The 25,625-nt window shown below is 35.7% G+C and overlaps 2 protein-coding genes across 2 annotated transcripts; one reads left to right on the plus strand and one right to left on the minus strand.

The window, feature by feature from the left end:
- Positions 1–1,025: 1,025 nt before the first annotated feature.
- Positions 1,026–1,430, minus strand: LOC141660675 (uncharacterized). Its single transcript, XM_074467687.1, has one exon. The coding sequence runs from the start codon at positions 1,428–1,430 to the stop codon at positions 1,026–1,028; it is 405 nt and encodes a 134-aa protein (XP_074323788.1).
- A 1,000-nt stretch (positions 1,431–2,430) lies between these two features.
- LOC141662155 (polygalacturonase inhibitor-like) lies at positions 2,431–3,728 on the plus strand. Its single transcript, XM_074469194.1, has one exon. The coding sequence runs from the start codon at positions 2,556–2,558 to the stop codon at positions 3,588–3,590; it is 1,035 nt and encodes a 344-aa protein (XP_074325295.1). The 5' UTR covers positions 2,431–2,555; the 3' UTR covers positions 3,591–3,728.
- The last annotated feature ends 21,897 nt before the right edge of the window (positions 3,729–25,625 follow it).

Raw genomic sequence — 25,625 nt, forward strand, 5'->3', positions numbered from 1 at the left:
TTGCTTATTAGTGAATACAATCTGACATTTTAAATGCTCACATAACTTCACCACAAATATTAACTTGAAGTGGAAATCTAGCACATGTAAAACATTTTGTAAAGTAATGCCATTACTAAGCTTTATAGTACTTATATGCAAAACCTTAACCTTTCTTCCATCGGGAACAGTTATAAAACTATCAATATCTTTCATAACCTCGTATGATTGAAATTGATCAATATGAGGACAAATGTGGTCTGTTGATCCACTGTCCACCAGCCATTCATTATGAAATGAAGACATAAGACATATTTTACGTGCAAGTAAGGCATGTTTTGATGTTGAAGCTCCATCGTATTCAGTTTGAGTATCTGAATTTTTTTGATGAAGGCCATTAACCGAGCATACTGAGCAGCAGTGACAGTATGTGAATCATTATCAGCATTCTATTGGTCAGCAAGATTAGATTCTGCAGACTGATGAGAGAATGTAGCAACTTTTCTCTCAATCTAGCCAGAAATCCAGGAGGATAAACATGAATCTTGAAACACCTCTCTATACTATGCCCTGCAATCTGACAGTTAGTATAAAAATACTTGGAAGAAGGGTTAACAGATTTGTTTGGCACATAAACACTCTGTTTAAACAATCCAGGAGCACTGTTCTGAGGAAAATTTCTCTATCCTTGATTAGTGAACTTTGATCAGCGTAGAAAGACATTGCTTCAGTTTGATATATCATTTTAGAGAGTTCCTTATGTCTTCCTCCTGAGCAAACAACCTATAAGCCTGTGATACATTTGGTAGAGGCTGCATCTTCAAAATGTTAGTTCTTACTGCAACAAATTAATCATTGAGCTTCATCACGGATTGTATTAGTTTCTGTTCTTGCTGTTTAGCTTGAATTTTCTGAGTCAAATTGCAGGTACATTTCTTGCAAGTGCCGTATGGAAGAGGATTAGCATCATTAAGGCTATCACACACAGTCTTCATTTTTGTAAAGAATTCCGAGATAGAATCATTTCCTTGCTTAATCTCCAGCAATTATTGTTCCAATGAGTAAATCTGTGTCATAGAAGCATAACCAAATCGCTCTTCTAGATCGTCCCAAATCTCTTTCGCAGTTTGCATAAATAGTACACTATTTGCTATACTCTCATTAAGATTGTACAACAACCAAGAAATTACTAGACTATTACATCTCTCCCAATACTTGTAATCAATAGCTGTAGTAGATGGTATTGCAATTGTTCCGTCAACAAACCCTAGCTTATTTTTAGCAGAGAGTGTAAGCAGCATTGACCTCTTCCAATAATGAAATCCATCACCATTAAACTTCACAGACATTAATTGCGTAGTAGACGCATCAGATGGATGGATATAGTATATCCTTGAGGGATCAATATTGTTATTCTGATTGTTTTGGTTTTGATTACGTTGAGTAGCCATTGTTCAAATCACAACAAGAACTCAATTGAACAAAACACCAAAACTTCAATCGTATTATTACAGAGTGCACAATTTGTCAAACAGGTTGTAGTCACTCAACTATTTTTTTCAGAATTGAACAAGAAAACAACTTACACAAACGATATTAACGATATCGATACTAAACTTGATAATATCCAAAAAAACTACGCAATCTGTGTCAAAACGTGTCATTTTGATCATCAATTAGGCATAAAATACGAAAGAAAATCAGAAATTGATGCACTCAATCAGTCAAATCCACTCGAATTATGCAAACCGATGAAGATAAACGCGAATCTACGTGAATATAGACTAAAGAAATGGAGTACACCTGATTAGACGAGATGAGTTTGTTCAAATGAGATCGACTGTTCAACAAAAGTATATGAGAAAGAAGATCGCCATTAAAATTGTTTTAGCAAGATCTGATACCATGATAATTGTATAAACAAAAGAAATTGAGCTTATTGAAATTTAAAGATTGATTGAAAAATTATTTACAACTTGTGTCTGTATATTAAATATATACAAAGTAAGTAAAAGCTAAGCTAATAGAATTGGCGGGAAAAAACATAACTAACTAACTTTTGACTATACTAGTTTGACTATTATGCTGAGCTGGAAGACCGGTGACATGGTTTGACACATCAGCATCAGCATCCTCAATAGATATACCAAGGTTACTCTGATGCAAGATATAGCAAGATAACACCAAATGTTTGACATAGTAAAGCCTTATATATTTTAGTAAATTTTTTAGAAGGGTAAATTTAGAATCCTGCGGGTCCGAGCAGCAGCTAGGATGACTCAGGTCTGTCTTCAACTCTTCACAGTTACTGTTTACGACACCTTTTAGTAAATAAATAAATTTAAATTATAGTAAGTAATAGCCAAAATTAAATAAGATTTCGCATGATAAGGAGTATAAGACATAACCAGACCGAGCTTTTCCGGGACCATCTCCACTGGTCCAAATACATTTAACCCCAGAAAACTATATTATCCACTTTCTGCAGACACCGAGATTGACCATATTTTGGAAACAAAAATTAAAACCACATATCATCAAATTTCTACTTCTATTGTCAGAAAAGGATCAAAGAAATGTTGGTTCTCTTGTTCTTGATCCTATTACCCTCTGGAGTTTCTTCATCCGAGCCATGCCACCCTGATGACATATACTCCATCTTAGCATTCAAAAACAGCTTCTCCAATGGAGATATCTTGCGTTCTTGGTCATCCAATATGGATTGTTGTTACATATTTGGGTGCGAGAATAATCGTGTCATTGACTTCACTATAACAAATTCTGAACTCTCGGGTTCGATAAAACCAGATGCATTTGCTGGTTTTACTTACCTCCAGAGACTAAGGATTCACAAACTACCATTTCTTGTTGGTGAAATTCCTCGTTCAATCGAAAATTTGACACACTTGACATATTTGGAGATAAATTGGACCAATGTAACTGGACATGTACCAAATAATCTCTCAAAGCTCAAAAATCTGATGATTCTTGATTTCTCCTTCAATAAACTTTATGGCTTTGTCCCACCTTCACTTCCTTTACTACCAAGTATTTTTGCTATCAGCCTCGACAGAAACCAACTTACTGGATCTTTACCCGAATCTTATGGTCATTTTTCCACCACTTTGAACCTGCCAGTTCTCATACTATCTCATAACAAGCTTTCAGGGAAACTACCGATTTCTTTAGGTACTATGAATTTCTCGCGTATTGATCTTTCAAGAAATAATTTTTCAGGAGATGCATCAATGCTTTTTGGTGAAGACAAAGGTGGTCAACTTCTTGATATATCTAGAAATAACTTTGAGTTTGATTTCTCAAAGGTTGGTTTTATGAATGAAGATTTGGTAGCACTTGATATATCTCACAATAAGATATATGGGAAAATACTATCAAAGATTACAGAAGCTTTCATGCTGCAGCAGTTAAACATGAGTTATAACAGATTGTGTGGGGAGATACCAAAAGGATGGAAATTGAAGTATCGTCAAGAGGGATTTGATAATTCATCATTTTCTCATAATCGGTGCTTGTGTGGAGCCACTACAAGAAAAAAGTCCATAGACATCGCTTTTTGGCCGATGTCTATGTTGTTTCTCAACCGATATTGATGTCGGTGATGTCTATTCTAGACATCGATGAATACCCGATGTCTATACTCGATTAGACATCGATTTTAGTTAAAAAACAGATGTCTATGTGTTGATTATTAGAACAAAATGCTATAAATAAATTATTTAATAACTAAATTACACCTAATTAAACATGTTAAACATATCATGAGCTATGTTTTTTATCACAAAAACATCGATTTTAGTGAAAAACACTGATGTCTATGTGATGATTTTTTACAAAAAATGTTATAACAAAATTATTTAATAACTAAATTGCACCTATTAAAACATATTAAACATATATTGAGCTATATTTTTTGTCACAAAAACATCGATAATTTTGACAGGGGTGATGTAAAATGGCATATTAAACATCTGTTTCTTTAATGAAAGGTGATGTCTAATTAAGCGTATAGACATCAGTTTTTTCTAGAATGAAGTGATGTCTATGTATCATTTAGACTTGAACATGTTAGTCTTTCACATCAGTTATTTGCCTTAAACTGATGTACATTGCGTTTTTTGACATCAGTTTTGTTTGGTTAAAAGTGATGTTTATAACGTCACTTGACATCGGTTTTATCTTAAACAAAGTGATTTCTATGTTTAATTTAGACTTGAACCTGGATTCCTTTGACATCAGTTTTTTACCTTAAAGTGATGTACATTATCTTTTTTGACATCAGCTTTTCTTAATTAAAAGTGATGTGTAAAAAATTTATAGACCAAATTGTGTAAAGTTTTACATCACTAATTTTCTAAAAAAGCGATGTACTCGTTACTAATAGACATTTGTTATAAATAAAACCGATGTCCTTTACTACATAACCAAAACCAAAACATTGGAATAACACGCATCCATACAAATCTAACCAGTCAATCATTCATACATTTAACCATTCAATCATCCGAAAACCACTAACCCCATCATCTGCATCAATCATCCAAAAATCACCAACACCAACCCCATCATCTGCATCAATCATTCAAAAACTACAGAATCTACATTACCAAATGTACAACCCCCAGCATTTGCAAACCTATACAGCAACCCCAGCATTCATACACTTACATTCTTACTACACAGAACCGTCTAAATTACCAAATGTACGACTACGCAAAAGAAAAGACCTTGAGTACAAGAATTGATCAGATATGCTCTTGGATGAACTGCAGAGCCTCAATGCGAACTTCATCTAGCTGTTCAATACTGTAACACGATCGAGTCTTGGCCAACCCCTACAAATTCCAAACAAACAAAATTCAGTACATGAATGAAAAGTAACCATATCGAAAAGTAACCATATCTCAGTATATAGCAAACTGGAAGCGTCAAGGTAATACCTTTTTAGCAAAATTCAACTTATCATCATCGATAATTTCTTTCATGTATCGCATTATTACATACGCACATTCAATCCCACCGGGTTGTTTGGGAGATCCCTATTTTATTAATTAAAAGACAAATCAGGCATGTCAAATAAATCATATATATTAAGCACAAATATTAGGTACTCGATCTATTGTACTTACACTAAGAAACTTTGCCTTGGCCATCTTTTTGCCCCTTCCGGTTTCAGAGTTGTAACTTTTCAAAGCCCTGCATAAAAAACATAAAATCTCATATAATGTACAGAAATGAACATGCAATTATACCAAACTGTTACGTTAATAAAAATTTACCTTGATAACGCCTTTTCTAGTTCTGAAAATTGTGTCGGGTGAGGTAGTGGATTCAGAATATATATTTCCCCTTCCCAGATAACGACCAAAATCTAATGCATACTATTTTCATAAAAAAACAAAGACAGATAGGACACATCACATAGAAATTTGTACTGTACTATCCATGTTTTTAATTTTCAGTATTACAATAAGTACTTACTTCTGATTATGCGGAAGAAAGAATAGGCGATCCGGGTTACCCTCTCTCAACCGGTTTAAAATGTATGCTTCAAAATCAGCATTCACGTGATATGTGGATCCGGGGTCAATAAAAGCAAATGTCTCCGCCAGTTCTGGTATTTCACTAATCTCAGAATGCAAGTGCCTATCGAAAGAGTGCTGATATTAAAATGCAAGTTCTGGAAAATTACAAACATTAAAACAAATGATCATTAAAAAGAAAAAAAAGGTAACTTACGCCATGTAACTTGCAACTACTGCTTGGCCCAACATTTCAAACTCCAATAAAGACACAACATTCTCATGCAATAAATAAATTGTTTTTTCTTGTCCAAACACATTCGGCTCACATCGAACCTGGATACTGACCCCGGTAGTTTTCATCCAAGTTGTTGCATGTTTATACAACAGCTTAAAGCCCTTTGGCACTTTCGCACCTGGCTTTGCTTGAAAAAATTGTGCCTTCAAATCCTGCAACCCGTCATTCTTTTTTATTTTTTCAGCACTTGTTCGGGGCCTTTCTTTTTTCTGCACCTGATGATAATATAAAACCAAAATAAAATGTACATACCACTTAATTTTTAATATCTTGAAATGAACAATTTAATTTCAAAATTCAGACAATATTATACATATATATATTATTCATCATACCGCAACATTTGTGTAGCTAATTAATTCCTCAGGCCATGCCAAAAAAGATCCTAGAGCATCGCGGACAGTCATCATGTCATCACCACGTGTCTCAGCTGGAAGCAAGGCATTTGGTTTTATGAGGCCATCAACGGAGACACATTGATGTCCAATTGGTATATCAACTCCATGTACCAAATCAGTTAAATTATGCTCGCGAGGATATACCATACCAAATACAACCTTATTCTCAAGTCTCTCGACAGATAGCTCACAAGATCGTTGGGCCTATAATATTTAAGTAAACAAAATTAAAAAATTAAGGTAACAATGATTTACCTTAGTAAGATAAATGACAAGGTTGCTCTCAAAATTAAAATAACTTACGTGACTGCCAGGAGGTGAAGGCCTAGTTGGGCCATCTGTAAAAACACAGTCATCATCTTCATATACCAACACAACTCCTCTTGTAGGTGGTGGATTTGACTTCATTTCTTTATCCTTTTTCCGGATCGAAACTTGCCTTTTCAGATGGCATTGGAGAGTGAAAAGTACCTCCACTTTCGATCACTGACTTCAAGCGATCAATCTCTGCCTCGAGAGCTTGCGTTTTTTTTTCAAGCAGTTCATCCCTTTGTCGATCACGGGCCATCAACTCTGCCTTTGTGATTCGAAGCTTTGGCTATCTTGGCAAATTAAAGTATTATTTTGGAGTGATGTACCCTCCAACAGCCCGAACCCTCCCAGAATGCTCACGACTCTCCAAAGCCGTTGTCAGAACATCTTCAGCACCAGAAAGCTGAAACTCACCCTTCTTCTTTTTTTCCAACAATGCGTTTTGTTAACAAGAAAATAAATAAAACATTGACAGGTGTAATAACCCCAATTTTTGAGAAATTTTGAAACCCTTATGAATAGTGTTTTTACTGAACGAGAAAACTTTTCATGCCACGCTATGTAGGGGTTCTGTTATTGATCTTATGGGATATTATTAGTACTCTATGTGGTATATAAGTGTATGTAAAGATCGTCAGAATCCAATTCCGAACACTTTGATTTTTCCCGGAAATCCACAATATACGGAGAGAATTGAGTATAAGGTAACAGAATAAAAAGGATTTAAATTAAAGGATTATAAGAGAGGATCATAAAAGGAATACAATGTATTGAGAAAGGTTAAGGGGACCTAAGTAATAAGATCCCGGGTATGATCCTTCAAACGATAAATGAAAGCGAAAGTTAAGCGAACCGTATAACAGATCAGCGGTCATTAGGCAACGATTAGGAAGTTAATCAAAGGGATTAATGGGAATGATGTCATCCAACCAATAGAAAGAAGACAAGGAAGGAAGGATGACATCATGAGGATGAGGTAAGCATGACATGGGAAGGAAGGAGGTGTGGTTGAATAAGAACCACACAAATTCAAGGGCAAGGTAGTAATTTGCTAAATCAAATACAAATCAAGTCAACCAAGCCAAGTAAAAATCATTTCCATCAAAAAATCAAAACAACCAAGGCATGAGTTCATCTTGCTCACGGCTTTTTAGCATTTTCAAGGCATAGATTTTTCAAAATCAAAGATCAAAGCTTCCTAAATTGGTAAGAAAATTCCCTAATCATCTTCATGCTTAGTTATGGCTATATCATGAGTTTAAGCCATTAATTCTTTCTCTAACTTCTTCATTTAATCAATGAAGAAGACAATGAATAGTGTTTTCAAGATTTTTAACTTGAAGTTTGTCTTGTTTTCTTGAAGATCCAAGCTTTCTTAAAACTTCTCCAAGCTTCTTAAGGCTTCCTAGCTCCACCCACCACTTCAAGGAAGGTATACCATTTCCAAACCCTAGGTTCATATATATTATAAGGTGATTTTGATGAGTAGGATGTTATTGTAGCTTGTTGTTATGATTTAGAGTTTGAGATTTGGTATGGTAGTGAAATGGAATGGTAATTGTTGTGGTTTTGATTTAAAAGAACTTAAGCATGATTAAAGTTAAGTTTAAGCATAAGTATAAATGATTAAATTGGATTGGTTGGGGTTGTTATGATGTGATAAGGATGGATGTTGGTTGTATGTTGGATTTGAGGTTGATTTGGGTTGATTGTGGATGGTTTAAAAAATTGGAAATCGCGTAAACATAGCCGTCGTAACGTCCGATTTTCTTTGGACTGTTTTTGTGCATAGCATTAGGACCCGAGAACCCCCTGCTAGATTATGACCACTGCCATGTTTAGATAGCTCATGTTACGAGCTTCGTTTTGATATGTAGTTCGTTCGATTCCGATGCACGGTTTAGGAGAAACGACCGTTTCAAGTAACGGCGTTTCGCGAACGAAACTTTTCCCCCCGCCTTACTTTGAAATGTAGGTTAAAGACCACAAAGGGTTAATTAATGCATGAAACATTTATGGTAAGTGTTTTAGGCAGTTGGTAAGTCACTCGAGAAGGAATCGCTTTAAAACTCGTAAAGGTTAAATTATTAAAAATGGTGGAGCCGAGGGTACCCGAGTGACTTAAGCGAATCAGTGAGCGCAAAACAAGCGTTAGAGTCTAAGTTAGTTAAAGTATAGATTTACAAGTGACTTTGGTTTAATTCCAACTTACTTGTTGTTTATAGGTTACCAGACTCGTCCCGAGCCATTCGTAACCCCCAGTCGCTCAGGCAAGTATTCTATCCGTTATACTGTTGTTGTGATGAATACACTTGTATATGCATTTTCTTGCGATAGATGCATGTTGGTTATTTAGCAAATTCTTGCGATATATTGTAGCATGTGATATGGTATATATGCATGCCTGTTTCATATTCTTGAAATATATATCTGTTGGTTCAGTTGATAATACCTATGCTAGAGGATAGCGGTAACTTGCATATACCCTTAGTATAGGGACCCAAAAGGTGAAAATATTTTCTAAAACCGGGAGTCGAGGATCCCGAGTAATCTTATATATATGGATAAGGATATATATATATATATATATATATATATATATATTTATATATATATATATATGGTTATAGTTTTCCAAACTATAAATCGAATAAGGTTTATTCGATAACTTTAACTTTATTTTATTATTGAATATTATTTCGAATATTATTCGAAGGCGTATGACTTTTTATTTTATTTATTGAACATTATTTGAATATTCATTTGAGGATGTATGACTCCTTTATTTTATTTAATGAATATTATTTATAATATTCATTCGAGGTATTATGACTCAGCTTATTTTATTTATTGAATATTATTTGAATATTCATTTGAGGATCTATGACTCCGATTATTTGCTGAGATATATTCTTTATTTTATTAAAGAATAAGGTGTAAATAATCAAACTTATTTTCGATTATTCAAATAAAGATAATACTTTCATATAAGTATATCTTTGGTTATTTAATACTCGTTTCAAGTATAAATTTTAATACTTCTACTTCAATTATTTTTTTATAAAGATTATTCTTTATGGGAATATTATTTAATTAATAATATTCAGATATTTTCTAATATTCTGGGGACTGATTTACTTCATTAAATCAGCTTTACTCCAAACACTCTTTAAAGTGTTTTCGAGTCTTCAAAATGATTTTTAAAAGTCAGAGCGGATCCCAAAACTCATTTTTATATTTAAGATCTTCCTTTTAAAGGGGATTTAAATACTCGCTCAAAACCTGGGGAATCCGGCTCTGTGGTGTATTTTATATTCGCAACGAGGTTGCAGATTTGGTAAATGAATTGATTACTTGCCCAACGTTCGGGAAGTAAGCCCATCTCATTGAGTCGGCATAAGCGACAGGCCGGGGTACGGTCTATTATTGTGTAAGTGGCTGGGTGGCAGTCCATCAACGCGTGAGGGACCGGGGTACGGTCGAGCGCGAGGTCCTAATGCGGCCAGGGTGATGACCGGTGAGGAATTCATCCATCTACAGTAGAAAAGGTTACTTATTGGTATCTTTGCCTGATCAACGAGATATCGGGTTTATGCCAAAATTCTTTTCCTTTCCAAAATTCATTGGATGTTTCAAACTCTGTTCATACTTTGCATAACAGAGATTCCAGGAAATGTTTAAAGGGATATATATATGTGGATATATATATATATCGGGACTAAATAAAGTATCTCATAACTTTTTCATTCAATAATATTTCAAAGATTGAATCTATTCAAGTCTTATCTTGTGGTCTCATCAGTGGGATGAACTTTTGAAACTGATTATAACTTGAATGGTGGTAGTTCAAGTAGTATTGGGAAAGATATAAGTATATTGGGGTATTTGGTAACCTCATCTTTTAAACTTATATCTAATTAATAATTGTCTTATGAATGATAAAGATTTTCAGAAAAACGTTGAGACAAGGTTAGATATATGAGATCACCTTGCAACGATATTTTTATACAGTTATACACTGGGATTTTGTGTATATTATGCATGGAAGAGGACTTCCAATATTTTGAAAAGTATATATGTATATATACTGAATATTTTGCGACTTCATCGCATTAAGATATCAAACTTGGTTCATTTCTTTTGACCAAGACTTTCATGAGTACTATGAGAAGGCTCATATACTAGTAAGTATATACTAGTAATTATCTTACACACGATAAAAGATTCTAGTAAGTATCCATTTAGATACTTATATTATTGTTATCACTATATATTATCTTGCGAGCTGTAAGGCTCACTCTTGCTTTATTTCTTCATCACACAACAACAGTTAGGAAAGATGGCCAGACTCCAGCAGACCCAGCGCAAGCGCGTGGGAAGCGTCCCGCGTCTTCCCGATGATGTTGTGGCTGCTATAGCTGCAGAGGTATATCTATTGGTAGATCAGGCATTCTATTTTTGAGAATCAATTATGTATAATTATAACTTGTGGCAGATAATGGCAATTAACTGTAAATTTATCAAGTAATCATTTTGGGTTGTAATAATTTTAAATTGTGGATTCAAAGACTTGTACTTATTTCAATTTCATCTCTGAGACTATAACGGGTTGTGGTGTGTGTTAGTGTGGGGTCACAGCATAAGGTTATTATTATTAATTAAGTGAAGTGATATTGTGGAAAGAAAGACCGTGACGACCCGGATCCCCGACCCCGGATCTGGGGGTGTTACAGAAATGGTATCAGAGCTAAGCGTTATAAACCTCAGAGATGATGGGACGTTAAGATAATAAGTTAACTAAGATAATAAGAACTCTTGCCAAGTTCATAGTCGGGCTACCTAACGTAGCACTGACAGTTAAAACCCTTATGGGAACCCTTATAAATATCGTGATAGGAGCGTAGTTCGTTATCGTATATGGTAGCGGGACTCCGAACCCTGAGGTTGAGGAGCAACATCGTGATGATATTTATTACTAATTGGAGATCGGATTGTGGATCCGATAGAGTGTCCTAATGCAGGACCGGATGATGTTGATATTGAGGATTTAGCGGTTGAGGATGTTGTCCTAGAAGGGATAGTTGTTGAGGAGGATCCCATGGAGGATCCTGACAAGAATGGATAAAGGACCACTGATGAATTGATGACCATGGTTAGGTCAACTACCAGAGGTAGGATTGGTCGATCACTACCGGAGGTTCGTTCAAGTTTGTAAAGATAGTAGCCCCCTTTAACGCGGCTTACTCGTAAGACTGAGAAGTTCGAATGGACAAAGAAATGCGAGAACAGCTTTCAAGAACTGAAGCAGAGGTTGGTGATGGCCCATATGCTGGCGTTGCCGGATGGAAAAGGATATTTTGTGAAGTGTAGTGACGCTTCGCACAAGGGCTTAGGGTGCGTGCTTATGCAGCACGGTAAGGTAATCGCGTACATGTCAAGACAATTAAGGTAGTATGAAATTCGATATCCCCGCTCATGAGCTTAGGCTCGTGGCAACAGTTTACCCTAAAGATTGGAGGCACTACTTGTATGGAGAGAAGTGCGAGAATTACCTAAGCCATAAGTGCTCTAGTACATTTTTACGTAGAAAGAGCTCAACATACGCCAGAGGAGGCGGTTAGAGCTAATCAAGAATTATGATTGAGAGATTCTTTATCATTCGGGGAAAGCCAATATGGTGGCTGATGCCCTTAGTAAAAAGGAGAGACTCAAGATGATAATGTCTTTTGGAGAGTTTATAAGAGATTTTGAGAAAATGGAAATAGTAGTGAAGGTAACCAGAGCCGGTACCGAAAAGCTGTTTGAGATAGCAATACAGCCTGAATTATTGGAAAAGAACATATTGTGCCAGTAAAAGTGATGAATGAAGGCAGAGAGCCAACAAATAGATATGAGATTAATACCGAGAGAGATGATAAGGGAATAATGAGGTATTCCCATAGAATTTGGGTTCCAAATGTTTAAGAGCTTTAAGATGAAATCTTAGATGAAAGCTAGTTTGAGGAATAAGATTTAGAGCAAACCCTGAACGTGATAGTCAGGGAGGTCGCCATCAAGATAGAAGGAACCCATGACATAATGGAGTGGAAAATGAGGATTTTAAATTAAAAGATGACCCCAATTATGGGGAATAGGATGAAACATTTCATACTAAGGAAACAGAAAGTCGAGTAAGGAAAGGAGACCCGAGACGGTACTCCTATACGGCAATTCATGGACCTGTCTAAAAAGAACTTAGACTATTATCCCCAACCACCACCCTGAGGAGACAGTGCGGTGAGAAATTCTTTCAGGACCTTTAAATCGCTAAGCTCTCAGAGTTCCAAGGAACAAGCTGACCCAGTCGAGGCAAGAGCCTGGCTAAAGGAAATATAGGAATCATTTGATATTCTAAATGATTGACGAATCACAAAAGACTGTTTTTATCACTTACCCTCCTAAGAGAGAGACCACCCGACGGTAAAAGGCCAAGGAAGGCACGGAGCAAGAGATTATAATAAACTGATTTAAGTTCAGTCAATTGTTTTCGGGAAAGTAATTCCCAAAGATAAGGAGATAGTGTTAAAGCTTTGGAGCTAGAACAAAGGCAATAGAGTTTGAGGAATGATAAAGGAATTGGGTATGAGGAAACCCTAAAGACTCGTAGAAATAGAAATAGAAAAGTATGCATTCGTCAGGATGAGGGTGATTCACCATAAGTTAAAATTGATGGTTGAAGGCATAAGAGTTATGTATATTTTATCCCCTTTAAGTTGGGAGGATTCGAGGAAACCTTGAGATAATTCGAAGGATAAATAATGAGACGCGGATAGACTAAGGGGATAAGGAAGTAAGAAATTAGGAAAAATTGGATGAAGGAAGTGACCTTCAAAAAGGAAATGTAAGACCGGTGGCTTGATACCCAGAAAGGGAGACGCCAGGTATAAAGATATCCCAACATTGAGGTGACTGTTGAGATAAACAACAGAAGTAAATAAGGAATTATTAAGAAGAAGTTCACGTTGAACACGACCAATATCTTCCAGAACATCCTTGTTATCGTTACCAAATTAGGCAAGACAAGCGGATAACCGTTGTTATCTTTTGGAGGCCATATGGATTGACCTCAATTTGAATAAGGATGCTATTATGAAGTTAGGTATAGACTATCGAGGTGGGAATGATGAATATGATAATCTATCAAGGAAATATGACTTGATTTATTCGTGGAAGGATGCAGGTACCTTTTAAAGGTGGAATTAAGGATAGAACATTGGTAACTTAAAATGAATCCTAGGGGACTGCATAAAGGTTGGCATGTCACCCTTAATAGGGACAGTATGAGTTTTGACAGTATGATTGGGAAAGGGTTAAGGTAACAACAACCTTTAAGAATCAGTGGAGAAATTTTGCAGAAGTATATAGACAATGGTTCTACTATTAGTAAATGGTATTGTGATATGCCCTGTATCTAGGGAATACAGGAGGAACGATTGAAGGATAACCTTAGAGGTTTTATAAGGAAAAAGGTAATATTCAAAATTCTCAAGAATAGAAATGATTGATAAAGGAAATATGACGTAATTATAATGTTGCCAAGTGGGGCACGTGTTAAACCACGAGAAAGTATGGATCGAACCAGTAATGGTCGAAATTGTTCAGGGCAATTAGGACTTAAGATAAAAGATGTTCTAAGTATGATTAAGAGTCAGTCTTGACAGTGATTAGCCTCTAAAGACTGAGGCAATAACTTATGGAAAAATGGTAATTTTTTTTTCTCATCAGATTTTAAGGAAAGCATTTTCACTCAAGCAGTGATCGGAAATAAGGTAGAAAATTTATTTGGAGGTGGTTAAAATGACATTGACTGTAAGGAAATTTTACTATCAGGAAAGGCCAAAGAGGTGGCCGACACTTTAAAGGTAAGAGGATAATTATAGGCGCTCGTGCGAGAGGAATACAGTGATGATGGTTAAAGCTGTGAAGGTTGTATTATGGTTTGGAAGATTGACATTCCTTCTGATGACTGTGCAATACCCGACCGTAATAGTAGTTGGTAAAGGTTTAATTCGCGTAATCGCCATGAACGGGCTATCTATCTTAGGAGGTCCTATCTTGAGATAAGCCAGGACCATGTTTCAAAAAAAAAAAAGACTAAACAAACCTTTGAGTTAAGTCTTCTATTGAAGGCATATGATTACGAATGGTATTAACCTGCTATCGTTGCTTTGATTGAAACTCTTCTAAAATTTTATCTGCTTCATGTCATGTATGTATGTCAGGATCAGGAGTGTTCTTCATGAATCAGAAATGGTGATTATGTTACCTCCTTAGAAGGATTTGATACGACATGTATGGACTCCGTATGGTTAGCTATTAAGATTTTATGGAAAGTGAATGATGACAGTGGGTCAGTGGTGGACCATAGTAAGGCAGCAATGATTCTGCGAGTAACGAGCTGATTACAACCGTGAGAGTTGTATTGGAATGGGTGTTGAGATTGAGTACCACTAATCGGGTCGTGGTAGTGTATAAGTTATCATTGATAGACTAATTAAGTAGAGTATCTACCTAGTGAATATTTATTCTTTCTTATCAATAGAGAGTCGTATTATTATACGAGGAAGGTTGCGGTGCAAGCATAGAACTCTAGTAACGATGATGTCTAGAATGAGATCCCAGATTCGATTTTCGATGTCGAGGGAGTTTCAAAGGTAATTGTGTATAAGCTCGAGGAAGAGCATGGGTCCATAGAATGATGGACGGGATAGCGAAAATATTTAGGCACGTGAAATGCGATGCTATAATACTTGATGTTGATATAAATACGTATATGTTTTGTTCTCCTATGACAAACCTCTATAGTTCAGAGGTAGGTTCCAAGCCAGATATTTTGTGGCAGTATATTTTTTTCATATATACAATTCTCTTCAGTTCGTTCTTTTCTCTTCTTTTCATTTCATGTAAGCTGAGAAGAACAACCCTTCCAGAAGGGGAGGTATTGCCGAATGACTATCTATCTTTGTGATAGAAGCCTAGTAGGATACCACATGTTGTTTAATTGCTTGTCAAGTACTAAAGGCTGGCCACCTTCTGTACTAACTATGCGATATAACAAGTGTTCATGATCACAGTGATCTCTCAACAAATTCCTTTACTTCTATTTGATTGATCAAATTTTGGAAAATAGAAATAACTGAAAAAGGAGTAATAAAGTGGTGGTAGTATGCGGAATGGGAACACGTTCGTGATACTAAGGTTGACGTGGTTATTAAAAGGTTATAGAACGCTAACGAGCAAAAGTATAACCAGTATAATATTAGGAACGGAAGGTGATAGCGATTACGAACTGGAAAAGAATGGGTATTGAGAAGCAAGAGCTCTAATGATTGGAAGCTATGATGAGAGTCTGTGTAATAAACTTGAAAGAATTTGGAATGATCACTTAATTCGGATTGAGTTTTCTTACGACAATAGATCTTATGTCATTATCGAGTTGTCGCCTTATGAGATCCTTCAGGGAAGACAATGTCGATCTCCCTTATGTTAGGATGAAGTTGTAGAGCGCAAGATGCTCAGACCAGTAGTGGTCCAAAGGACAAAGGATATAATAGATCTAATCAGAGGATGGCTGGTAGTAGCCCAAGATGGACATGATAAGTATGTTGATTTGACACGAAAGGATAAAGAGTACGAAATAGGGGACCTAGTAATGTTATAGGTATCCCTTGGAAAGGATTGATGAGATTCGGAAAGAAAGGAAAGCTAAGTCTACAATTTGTTGGACCCTTGGATATATTAAGACGTTTGGGAAGTTAGCATATGAGCTAGCCCTACCCCCGAACCTGTAGCAAGTTCATAACGTGTTCCACGTATCAATGTAAGGAAGTGTAATTCAGATGCCAGATAAATAGAGGCATATGAGCGCATAGATATGCAACCCGACGTAACCTATATGGAGCAACCAGGAAGGGTTATAGAGTGAAAAGGAACAAGTGCTTAGGAGAAGGATTATCAAACTAGGCAGAGTTTGATGGTAGAACCACAATGTGGGAAAATTGACTCGAGAGTTAGAAAGTGCAATGCTAAGAGAGTATCCCTATTTATTTTCAATTTGATTCCGGGACGGAATCCTTTTAAGGAGGGGAGACTGTAATAACCCCAATTTTTGAGAAATTTTGAAACCCTTATGAATAGTGTTTTTGCTGAACGAGAAAACTTTTCATGCCACGCTATGTAGGGGTTCTGTTATTGATCTTATGGGATATTATTAGTACTCTATGTGGTATATAAGTGTATGTAAAGATCGTCAGAATCCAATTCCGAACACTTTGATTTTTCCCGGAAATCCACAATATACGGAGAGAATTGAGTATAAGGTAACAGGATAAAAAGGATTTAAATTAAAGGATTATAAGAGAGGATCATAAAAGGAATACAATGTATTGAGAAAGGTTAAGGGGACCTAAGTAATAAGATCCCGGGTATGATCCTTCAAACGATAAATGAAAGCGAAAGTTAAGCGAACCGTATAACAGATCAGCGGTCATTAGGCAACGATTAGGAAGTTAATCAAAGGGATTAATGGGAATGATGTCATCCAACCAATAGAAAGAAGACAAGGAAGGAAGGATGACATCATGAGGATGAGGTAAGCATGACATGGGAAGGAAGGAGGTGTGGTTGAATAAGAACCACACAAATTCAAGGGCAAGGTAGTAATTTGCTAAATCAAATACAAATCAAGTCAACCAAGCCAAGTAAAAATCATTTCCATCAAAAAATCAAAACAACCAAGGCATGAGTTCATCTTGCTCACGGCTTTTTAGCATTTTCAAGGCATAGATTTTTCAAAATCAAAGATCAAAGCTTCCTAAATTGGTAAGAAAATTCCCTAATCATCTTCATGCTTAGTTATGGCTATATCATGAGTTTAAGCCATTAATTCTTTCTCTAACTTCTTCATTTAATCAATGAAGAAGACAATGAATAGTGTTTTCAAGATTTTTAACTTGAAGTTTGTCTTGTTTTCTTGAAGATCCTAGCTTTCTTAAAACTTCTCCAAGCTTCTTAAGGCTTCCTAGCTCCACCCACCACTTCAAGGAAGGTATACCATTTCCAAACCCTAGGTTCATATATATTATAAGGTGATTTTGATGAGTAGGATGTTATTGTAGCTTGTTGTTATGATTTAGAGTTTGAGATTTGGTATGGTAGTGAAATGGAATGGTAATTGTTGTGGTTTTGATTTAAAAGAACTTAAGCATGATTAAAGTTAAGTTTAAGCATAAGTATAAATGATTAAATTGGATTGGTTGGGGTTGTTATGATGTGATAAGGATGGATGTTGGTTGTATGTTGGATTTGAGGTTGATTTGGGTTGATTGTGGATGGTTTAAAAAATTGGAAATCGCGTAAACATAGCCGTCGTAACGTCCGATTTTCTTTGGACTGTTTTTGTGCATAGCATTAGGACCCGAGAACCCCCTGCTAGATTATGACCACTGCCATGTTTAGATAGCTCATGTTACGAGCTTCGTTTTGATATGTAGTTCGTTCGATTCCGATGCACGGTTTAGGAGAAACGACCGTTTCAAGTAACGGCGTTTCGCGAACGAAACTTTTCCCCCCGCCTTACTTTGAAATGTAGGTTAAAGACCACAAAGGGTTAATTAATGCATGAAACATTTATGGTAAGTGTTTTAGGCAGTTGGTAAGTCACTCGAGAAGGAATCGCTTTAAAACTCGTAAAGGTTAAATTATTAAAAATGGTGGAGCCGAGGGTACCCGAGTGACTTAAGCGAATCAGTGAGCGCAAAACAAGCGTTAGAGTCTAAGTTAGTTAAAGTATAGATTTACAAGTGACTTTGGTTTAATTCCAACTTACTTGTTGTTTATAGGTTACCGGACTCGTCCCGAGCCATTCGTAACCCCCAGTCGCTCAGGCAAGTATTCTATCCGTTATACTGTTGTTGTGATGAATACACTTGTATATGCATTATCTTGCGATAGATGCATGTTGGTTATTTAGCAAATTCTTGCGATATATTGTAGCATGTGATATGGTATATATGCATGCCTGTTTCATATTCTTGAAATATATATCTGTTGGTTCAGTTGATAATACCTATGCTAGAGGATAGCGGTAACTTGCATATACCCTTAGTATAGGGACCCAAAAGGTGAAAATATTTTCTAAAACCGGGAGTCGAGGATCCCGAGTAATCTTATATATATGGATAAGGATATATATATATATATATATATATATATATATATATATATATATATTTATATATATATATGGTTATAGTTTTCCAAACTATAAATCGAATAAGGTTTATTCGATAACTTTAACTTTATTTTATTATTGAATATTATTTCGAATATTATTCGAAGGCGTATGACTTTTTATTTTATTTATTGAATATTATTTGAATATTCATTTGAGGATGTATGACTCCTTTATTTTATTTAATGAATATTATTTATAATATTCATTCGAGGTATTATGACTCAGCTTATTTTATTTATTGAATATTATTTGAATATTCATTTGAGGATCTATGACTCCGATTATTTGCTGAGATATATTCTTTATTTTATTAAAGAATAAGGTGTAAATAATCAAACTTATTTTCGATTATTCAAATAAAGATAATACTTTCATATAAGTATATCTTTGGTTATTTAATACTCGTTTCAAGTATAAATTTTAATACTTCTACTTCAATTATTTTTTTATAAAGATTATTCTTTATGGGAATATTATTTAATTAATAATATTCAGATATTTTCTAATATTCTGGGGACTGATTTACTTCATTAAATCAGCTTTACTCCAAACACTCTTTAAAGTGTTTTCGAGTCTTCAAAATGATTTTTAAAAGTCAGAGCGGATCCCAAAACTCATTTTTATATTTAAGATCTTCCTTTTAAAGGGGATTTAAATACTCGCTCAAAACCTGGGGAATCCGGCTCTGTGGTGTATTTTATATTCGCAACGAGGTTGCAGATTTGGTAAATGAATTGATTACTTGCCCAACGTTCGGGAAGTAAGCCCATCTCATTGAGTCGGCATAAGCGACAGGCCGGGGTACGGTCTATTATTGTGTAAGTGGCTGGGTGGCAGTCCATCAACGCGTGAGGGACCGGGGTACGGTCGAGCGCGAGGTCCTAATGCGGCCAGGGTGATGACCGGTGAGGAATTCATCCATCTACAGTAGAAAAGGTTACTTATTGGTATCTTTGCCTGATCAGCGAGATATCGGGTTTATGCCAAAATTCTTTTCCTTTCCAAAATTCATTGGATGTTTCAAACTCTGTTCATACTTTGCATAACAGAGATTCCAGGAAATGTTTAAAGGGATATATATATATATCGGGACTAAATAAAGTATCTCATAACTTTTTCATTCAATAATATTTCAAAGATTGAATCTATTCAAGTCTTATCTTGTGGTCTCATCAGTGGGATGAACTTTTGAAACTGATTATAACTTGAATGGTGGTAGTTCAAGTAGTATTGGGAAAGATATAAGTATATTGGGGTATTTGGTAACCTCATCTTTTAAACTTATATTTAATTAATAATTGTCTTATGAATGACAAAGATTTTCAGAAAAACGTTGAGACAAGGTTAGATATATGAGATCACCTTGCAACGATATTTTTATACAGTTATACACTGGGATTTTGTGTATATTATGCATGGAAGAGGACTTCCAATATTTTAAAAAGTATATATGTATATATACTGAATATTTTGCGACTTCATCGCATTAAGATATCAAACTTGGTTCATTTCTTTTGACCAAGACTTTCATGAGTACTATGAGAAGGCTCATATACTAGTAAGTATATACTAGTAATTATCTTACACACGATAAAAGATTCTAGTAAGTATCCATTTAGATACTTATATTATTGTTATCACTATATATTATCTTGCGAGCTGTAAGGCTCACTCTTGCTTTATTTCTTCATCACACAACAACAGTTAGGAAAGATGGCCAGACTCCAGCAGACCCAGCGCAAGCGCGTGGGAAGCGTCCCGCGTCTTCCCGATGATGTTGTGGCTGCTATAGCTGCAGAGGTAGATCTATTGGTAGATCAGGCATTCTATTTTTGAGAATCAATTATGTATAATTATAACTTGTGGCAGATAATGGCAATTAACTGTAAATTTATCAAGTAATCATTTTGGGTTGTAATAATTTTAAATTGTGGATTCAAAGACTTGTACTTATTTCAATTTCATCTCTGAGACTATAACGGGTTGTGGTGTGTGTTAGTGTGGGGTCACAGCATAAGGTTATTATTATTAATTAAGTGAAGTGATATTGTGGAAAGAAAGACCGTGACGACCCGGATCCCCGACCCCGGATCTGGGGGTGTTACAACAGGGGTCCTATTTATACTGATTCGCCTACTTTACTGATTCATGTCATCCTAATTTTACTGATTCGCCTACTTTAATGTAATTTAACCAAAATTAAAACTTACAATTTTATCGCATACAACAGCCAAATCTTCATCGACCTCTCCGACCTCTTGTCCGTTTTTCCGCTTACGAGCCTTTTACCAAAAAATCGCTCTATCCGGTTCTTCTCCCGGATTCAACCTTCCTTTTTTTATTTGTTACAAATAAAATAAAATACAGTAATACAAATAACTCTAGGGCTAAAAAATGTAGGACTCTAATTTATTATGGACTGACCTATTATAAATTAAATACAGTTATACAATTAAATGAACTTTTCTTACCTCATCTTCTTTTAAACCGATGTAGCCCTTTCTTGACAACCGGTGATGATATTTTCTCTTAGACACTCTTTCACTTTGTGTGTCATGAATTTCCTAAAAACATGTCACAAGATTACAAAAATTACAACAGACGATGCAAAAAAATCACCAAAATCATATATTACAGAATTAAAACATACCTTCCACTTAGAATCAGTCCTCTGTCTCACAAACCTTTTCCAGGTTGCCTTACTAACATAACCATAGCCTCTTGGCGGCTTACTTAGCTTCTTCTTTTCTCCAATAAATGGTAGCACATACTTTCTCGTCAAATCAGTCTTAAACTGTCGCCATTTAGAGCCTGTTGACTTTAGGACCATGTTTTCAATTTCTGGTTTAACTTTGAAGGTAGCCTGAAAAAACACAAGTTCACAAAATCATAACAGGAAAAACTTATATTCAAGATCTACATTTGATAATAATTTTTTACAATTGATCTAGTACCTGGAGATCTAACCAAAGCTTTGATTTTAATTCAGGGTCTACATTTGGCCACGTAGGAATGTCGATTGGAATCGTAGTCCTGGCCAACATACCAATGTAAGACTGCAAACGGGCTCTAGTTTCCCCATTAGGAATCCCCCATTCATTGGCAGTGACTTTAACTTTCTTCTCGCGAGCTTTCTTGACAATCACTTTGTACATTGCGCATACGCCTCGCTTACCCCCAGACTTCCTTGTAGCAGTATTAGTTATAGTATTTGTCTGTTCTGAGTTAGTCGATTGAGATTCCGATGCATGCCCTTCATTATTTTCATCATTGTTCGGAACATCCTCCAACCGCTTGGGGCTTCCACCGCTAAGATTCTGTGATGCAGTCTTTTCTGATTGCTTTCGCATTTGCTTTTTTGGTGCCATTCTTTCCTCTTCCTCTAATCTGAAAAATTAACTAATATTTAACAGATTAGAACAACTACACAATTCATGGTATAATGTCTAACAGATATGCAGAAATTAAACAAAATTCTCATTTAATTGTCAAGAAAAATTACAGATAGACTTCTATAACTACATTGAAAAATTACAAGAAAACAGAGATCAAAAGATACATTACAAATAACAAGAAAAATTATAAATAACAAGAAAAATTACAAATAAGGAGAATATATAGCTAGACTCCTATAACTTTTTGACCCATATACCCTCAACATTTTTTCTTCTATTACAAACACTTGCATCATTAATATTAGCAGGGTCACATGTAGGGATATTAGAACAAAATGGGGGAGGGTTCCAGGAGGTGTCTTCAGGAGCATCTTCATTGTAAACATCATGATAGTCTCGAGTTGTCGCCGATAACACAACGGACCAATTAGCATCAACTGGATCCTCAATATAAAATACTTGGTTGACTTGGTCAACAGAGACATATTTGTCCTTTTTGTGACCTGGTCGATTGAAGTTGACAAGGGTGAAACCAAGATCATCGGACTTGACACCTTTGTCACTTGCTGCCCATGTACATAAAAACAGAGGGGCCTTGAATGCGTGGTAGTCTAATTCCCATATTTCCTTGATCACCCCATAAAATTTTAAATCACTCTCTATAGGATTCATGTCCTTAGCACTAGAGACTTGGACTGTCCTCGCAACTAATGACACACCACTATTCTGAACTACCCTTGCATTATCTCGATCATTTGTGTGGTATCGGACCCCTTCAACAGCATAACTTTCGTAAGTCAAAACTGAAAATGAAGGTTTCCCAGCCAACCATCTTATAGTTTCAGATACGGCTTCCGCATTCTCCCTCATTTCTGTACTGACCTACATATAATTTATTGATGCATATAAGTGGCTACAAATTTAAAAACACGACTTATAAAAATAAAAGAGAAGGAAAAAGAATGTAAACCAACTTTTTGTTCAAACCTATCGGCAAATTGTCGATTGTGCTCTCCCAATAGCCACTGTACACTCTTCTTTTTCCCTCGATAAATCTCTTCCAAATATTTTTTATGCAACCTGAAATTACTTACATCAAATTCGACTAAACTATACCAAATACAACTTTAACAATTATATGTATACTTTTTATGTTTTACTTACATAATATATGGTTCCACTTCCGAATTATTACGAAGAACTGAAAGATGAGCCTCATCTCATTCTTTTTCCGCAACTGACTTCATAGTCACACCACCGATTGGACCAGAAATTTTTTCTTCATCTTTCGGAAGACCGGCTGTTCTACTACTCCCGCTATAGAACTCACTGCAAAATTCTATTGACTCTTCTTTGAGGTAACCTTCAGCTATAGAACCTTCTGGATAGAATCGGTTTCTTACATAACTCTTCAATATTTTATTAAAGCGTTCAAATGGAAACATCCATCTATAAAAAACCGGTCCACATAATCGCAGTTCCCTTACTAGGTGGACCATAAGATGTATCATAACATCAAAAAATGACGGAGGGAATATCTTCTCTAACTCACACAGGGTCAATATCACATCTGCTTGTAATTTATTCAACTTTGACACATCTACAACTTTGTTGCACAGAGAGTTGAAGAAAAAACACAATCTTATGATACTAACCCTAACATTTTTCGGAAGCACTGAACGAATGCAAACAGGTAGTAATTGTTGGAGAAGGATATGGCAGTCATGGGACTTTAAACCATACAACTTCATATCAATCATCGGTACACAATTTCTTATATTTGAAGCATGTCCGTATGGAAGTTTCATGTCGTACAATGATGCCAATATTGTTTGTTTTTCTTTCCGGGAGAGAGTTTAAGGGGCAGGATGTAATGACCCCAATTTTTGAGAAATTTTGAAACCCTTATGAATAGTGTTTTTGCTGAACGAGGAAACTTTTCATGCCACGCTATGTAGGGGTTCTGTTATTGATCTTATGGGATATTATTAGTACTCTATGTGGTATATAAGTGTATGTAAAGATCGTCAGAATCCAATTCCGAACACTTTGATTTTTCCCGGAAATCCACAAGATACGGAGAGAATTGAGTATAAGGTAACAGGATAAAAAGGATTGAAATTAAAGGATTATAGGAGAGGATCATAAAAGGAATATAATATATTGAGAAAGGTTAAGGGAACCTAAGTAATAAGATCCCGGGTATGATCCCTCAAACGATAAACGAGAACGAAAGATAAGCGAACCGTAAAACAAATAAGTGACCAAGAGACAAGCTTGTACAAGAAGCCAGGGATTGTGACATCATCAAACCACAAGGTGTGGACAAGTGGGAGCATAATGACATGTGCAAGGTGACATAAGCATGACATGGGAAGGAAGGAGGTGTGGTGGCTTTGTAACCACACAAATCCAAGGGCAAGAAGGTAATTGACTAAAGCAAGCACAAAAACCAATCAACCAAGCCAAGTAAAATCATTTTCATCAAAAATCAAAAGCAACCAAGGCTTTGTTCTTCATTGCTCACGGCTTTTCACTATTCAAAAGGCAAGAGAAATTCAAAATCCAAGATCCAAGCTTCCTAAATTGGTAAGATAATTCCCTAATCATCTTCATGCTTAGTTAGGACTATATCATGAGTTTAAGCCATTAATTCCTTCTCAATCTTCTTCATTTAATCAAAGAAGAAGACAATGAATAGTGTTTTCAAGTTTTTAACTTGAACTTTTTCTTGTTTTTCTTGAAGATCCAAGCATTCTTAAGACTTCTCAAAGCTTCTTAAGGCTTCCTAGCTCCACCCACCACTTCAAGGAAGGTATACCATCTCCAAACCCTAGATTCCTATATATTATAAGATGATTTTGATTAGTGGGTTGATATTGTAGTTTGTTGTTATGATTTAGAGTTTGGGATTTGGAATGGTAGTGAAATGGAATGGTAATTGTTGTGGTTTTGATTTAAAGGAACTTAAGTATGATTAAAGTTAAGTTTAGGCATAAGTATGAATGATTAAATTGAATTGGTTGGGGTTGTTATGATGTGATAAGGATTGATGTTGGTTGTATGTTGGATTTGAGGTTGGTTTGTGGTTGGTTTTGTATGGTTTAAAATTGGGAAATCGCGTAAACATAGCCGTCGTAACGTCCGATTTTCTTTGGACTGTTTTTGTGCATAGCATTATGACCCGAGAACCCCCTGCTAGATTATGACCACTGCCATGTTTAGATAGCTCATGTTACGAGCTTCGTTTTGATATGTAGTTCGTTCGATTCCGATGCACGGTTTAGGAGAAACGACCGTTTCAAGTAACGGCGTTTCACGAACGAAACATCTCCCCTCGCCTTACTTTGAAACATAGGTTAAAGACCAAAAAGGGTTAATTAATGTATGAAACATTTATGGTAAGTGTGTTAGGCAGTTGGTAAGACA

Source organism: Apium graveolens, chromosome 1 (genome assembly GCF_009905375.1).
Source record: "Apium graveolens cultivar Ventura chromosome 1, ASM990537v1, whole genome shotgun sequence".
In the NCBI taxonomy this organism is placed as follows: domain Eukaryota; kingdom Viridiplantae; phylum Streptophyta; class Magnoliopsida; order Apiales; family Apiaceae; genus Apium; species Apium graveolens.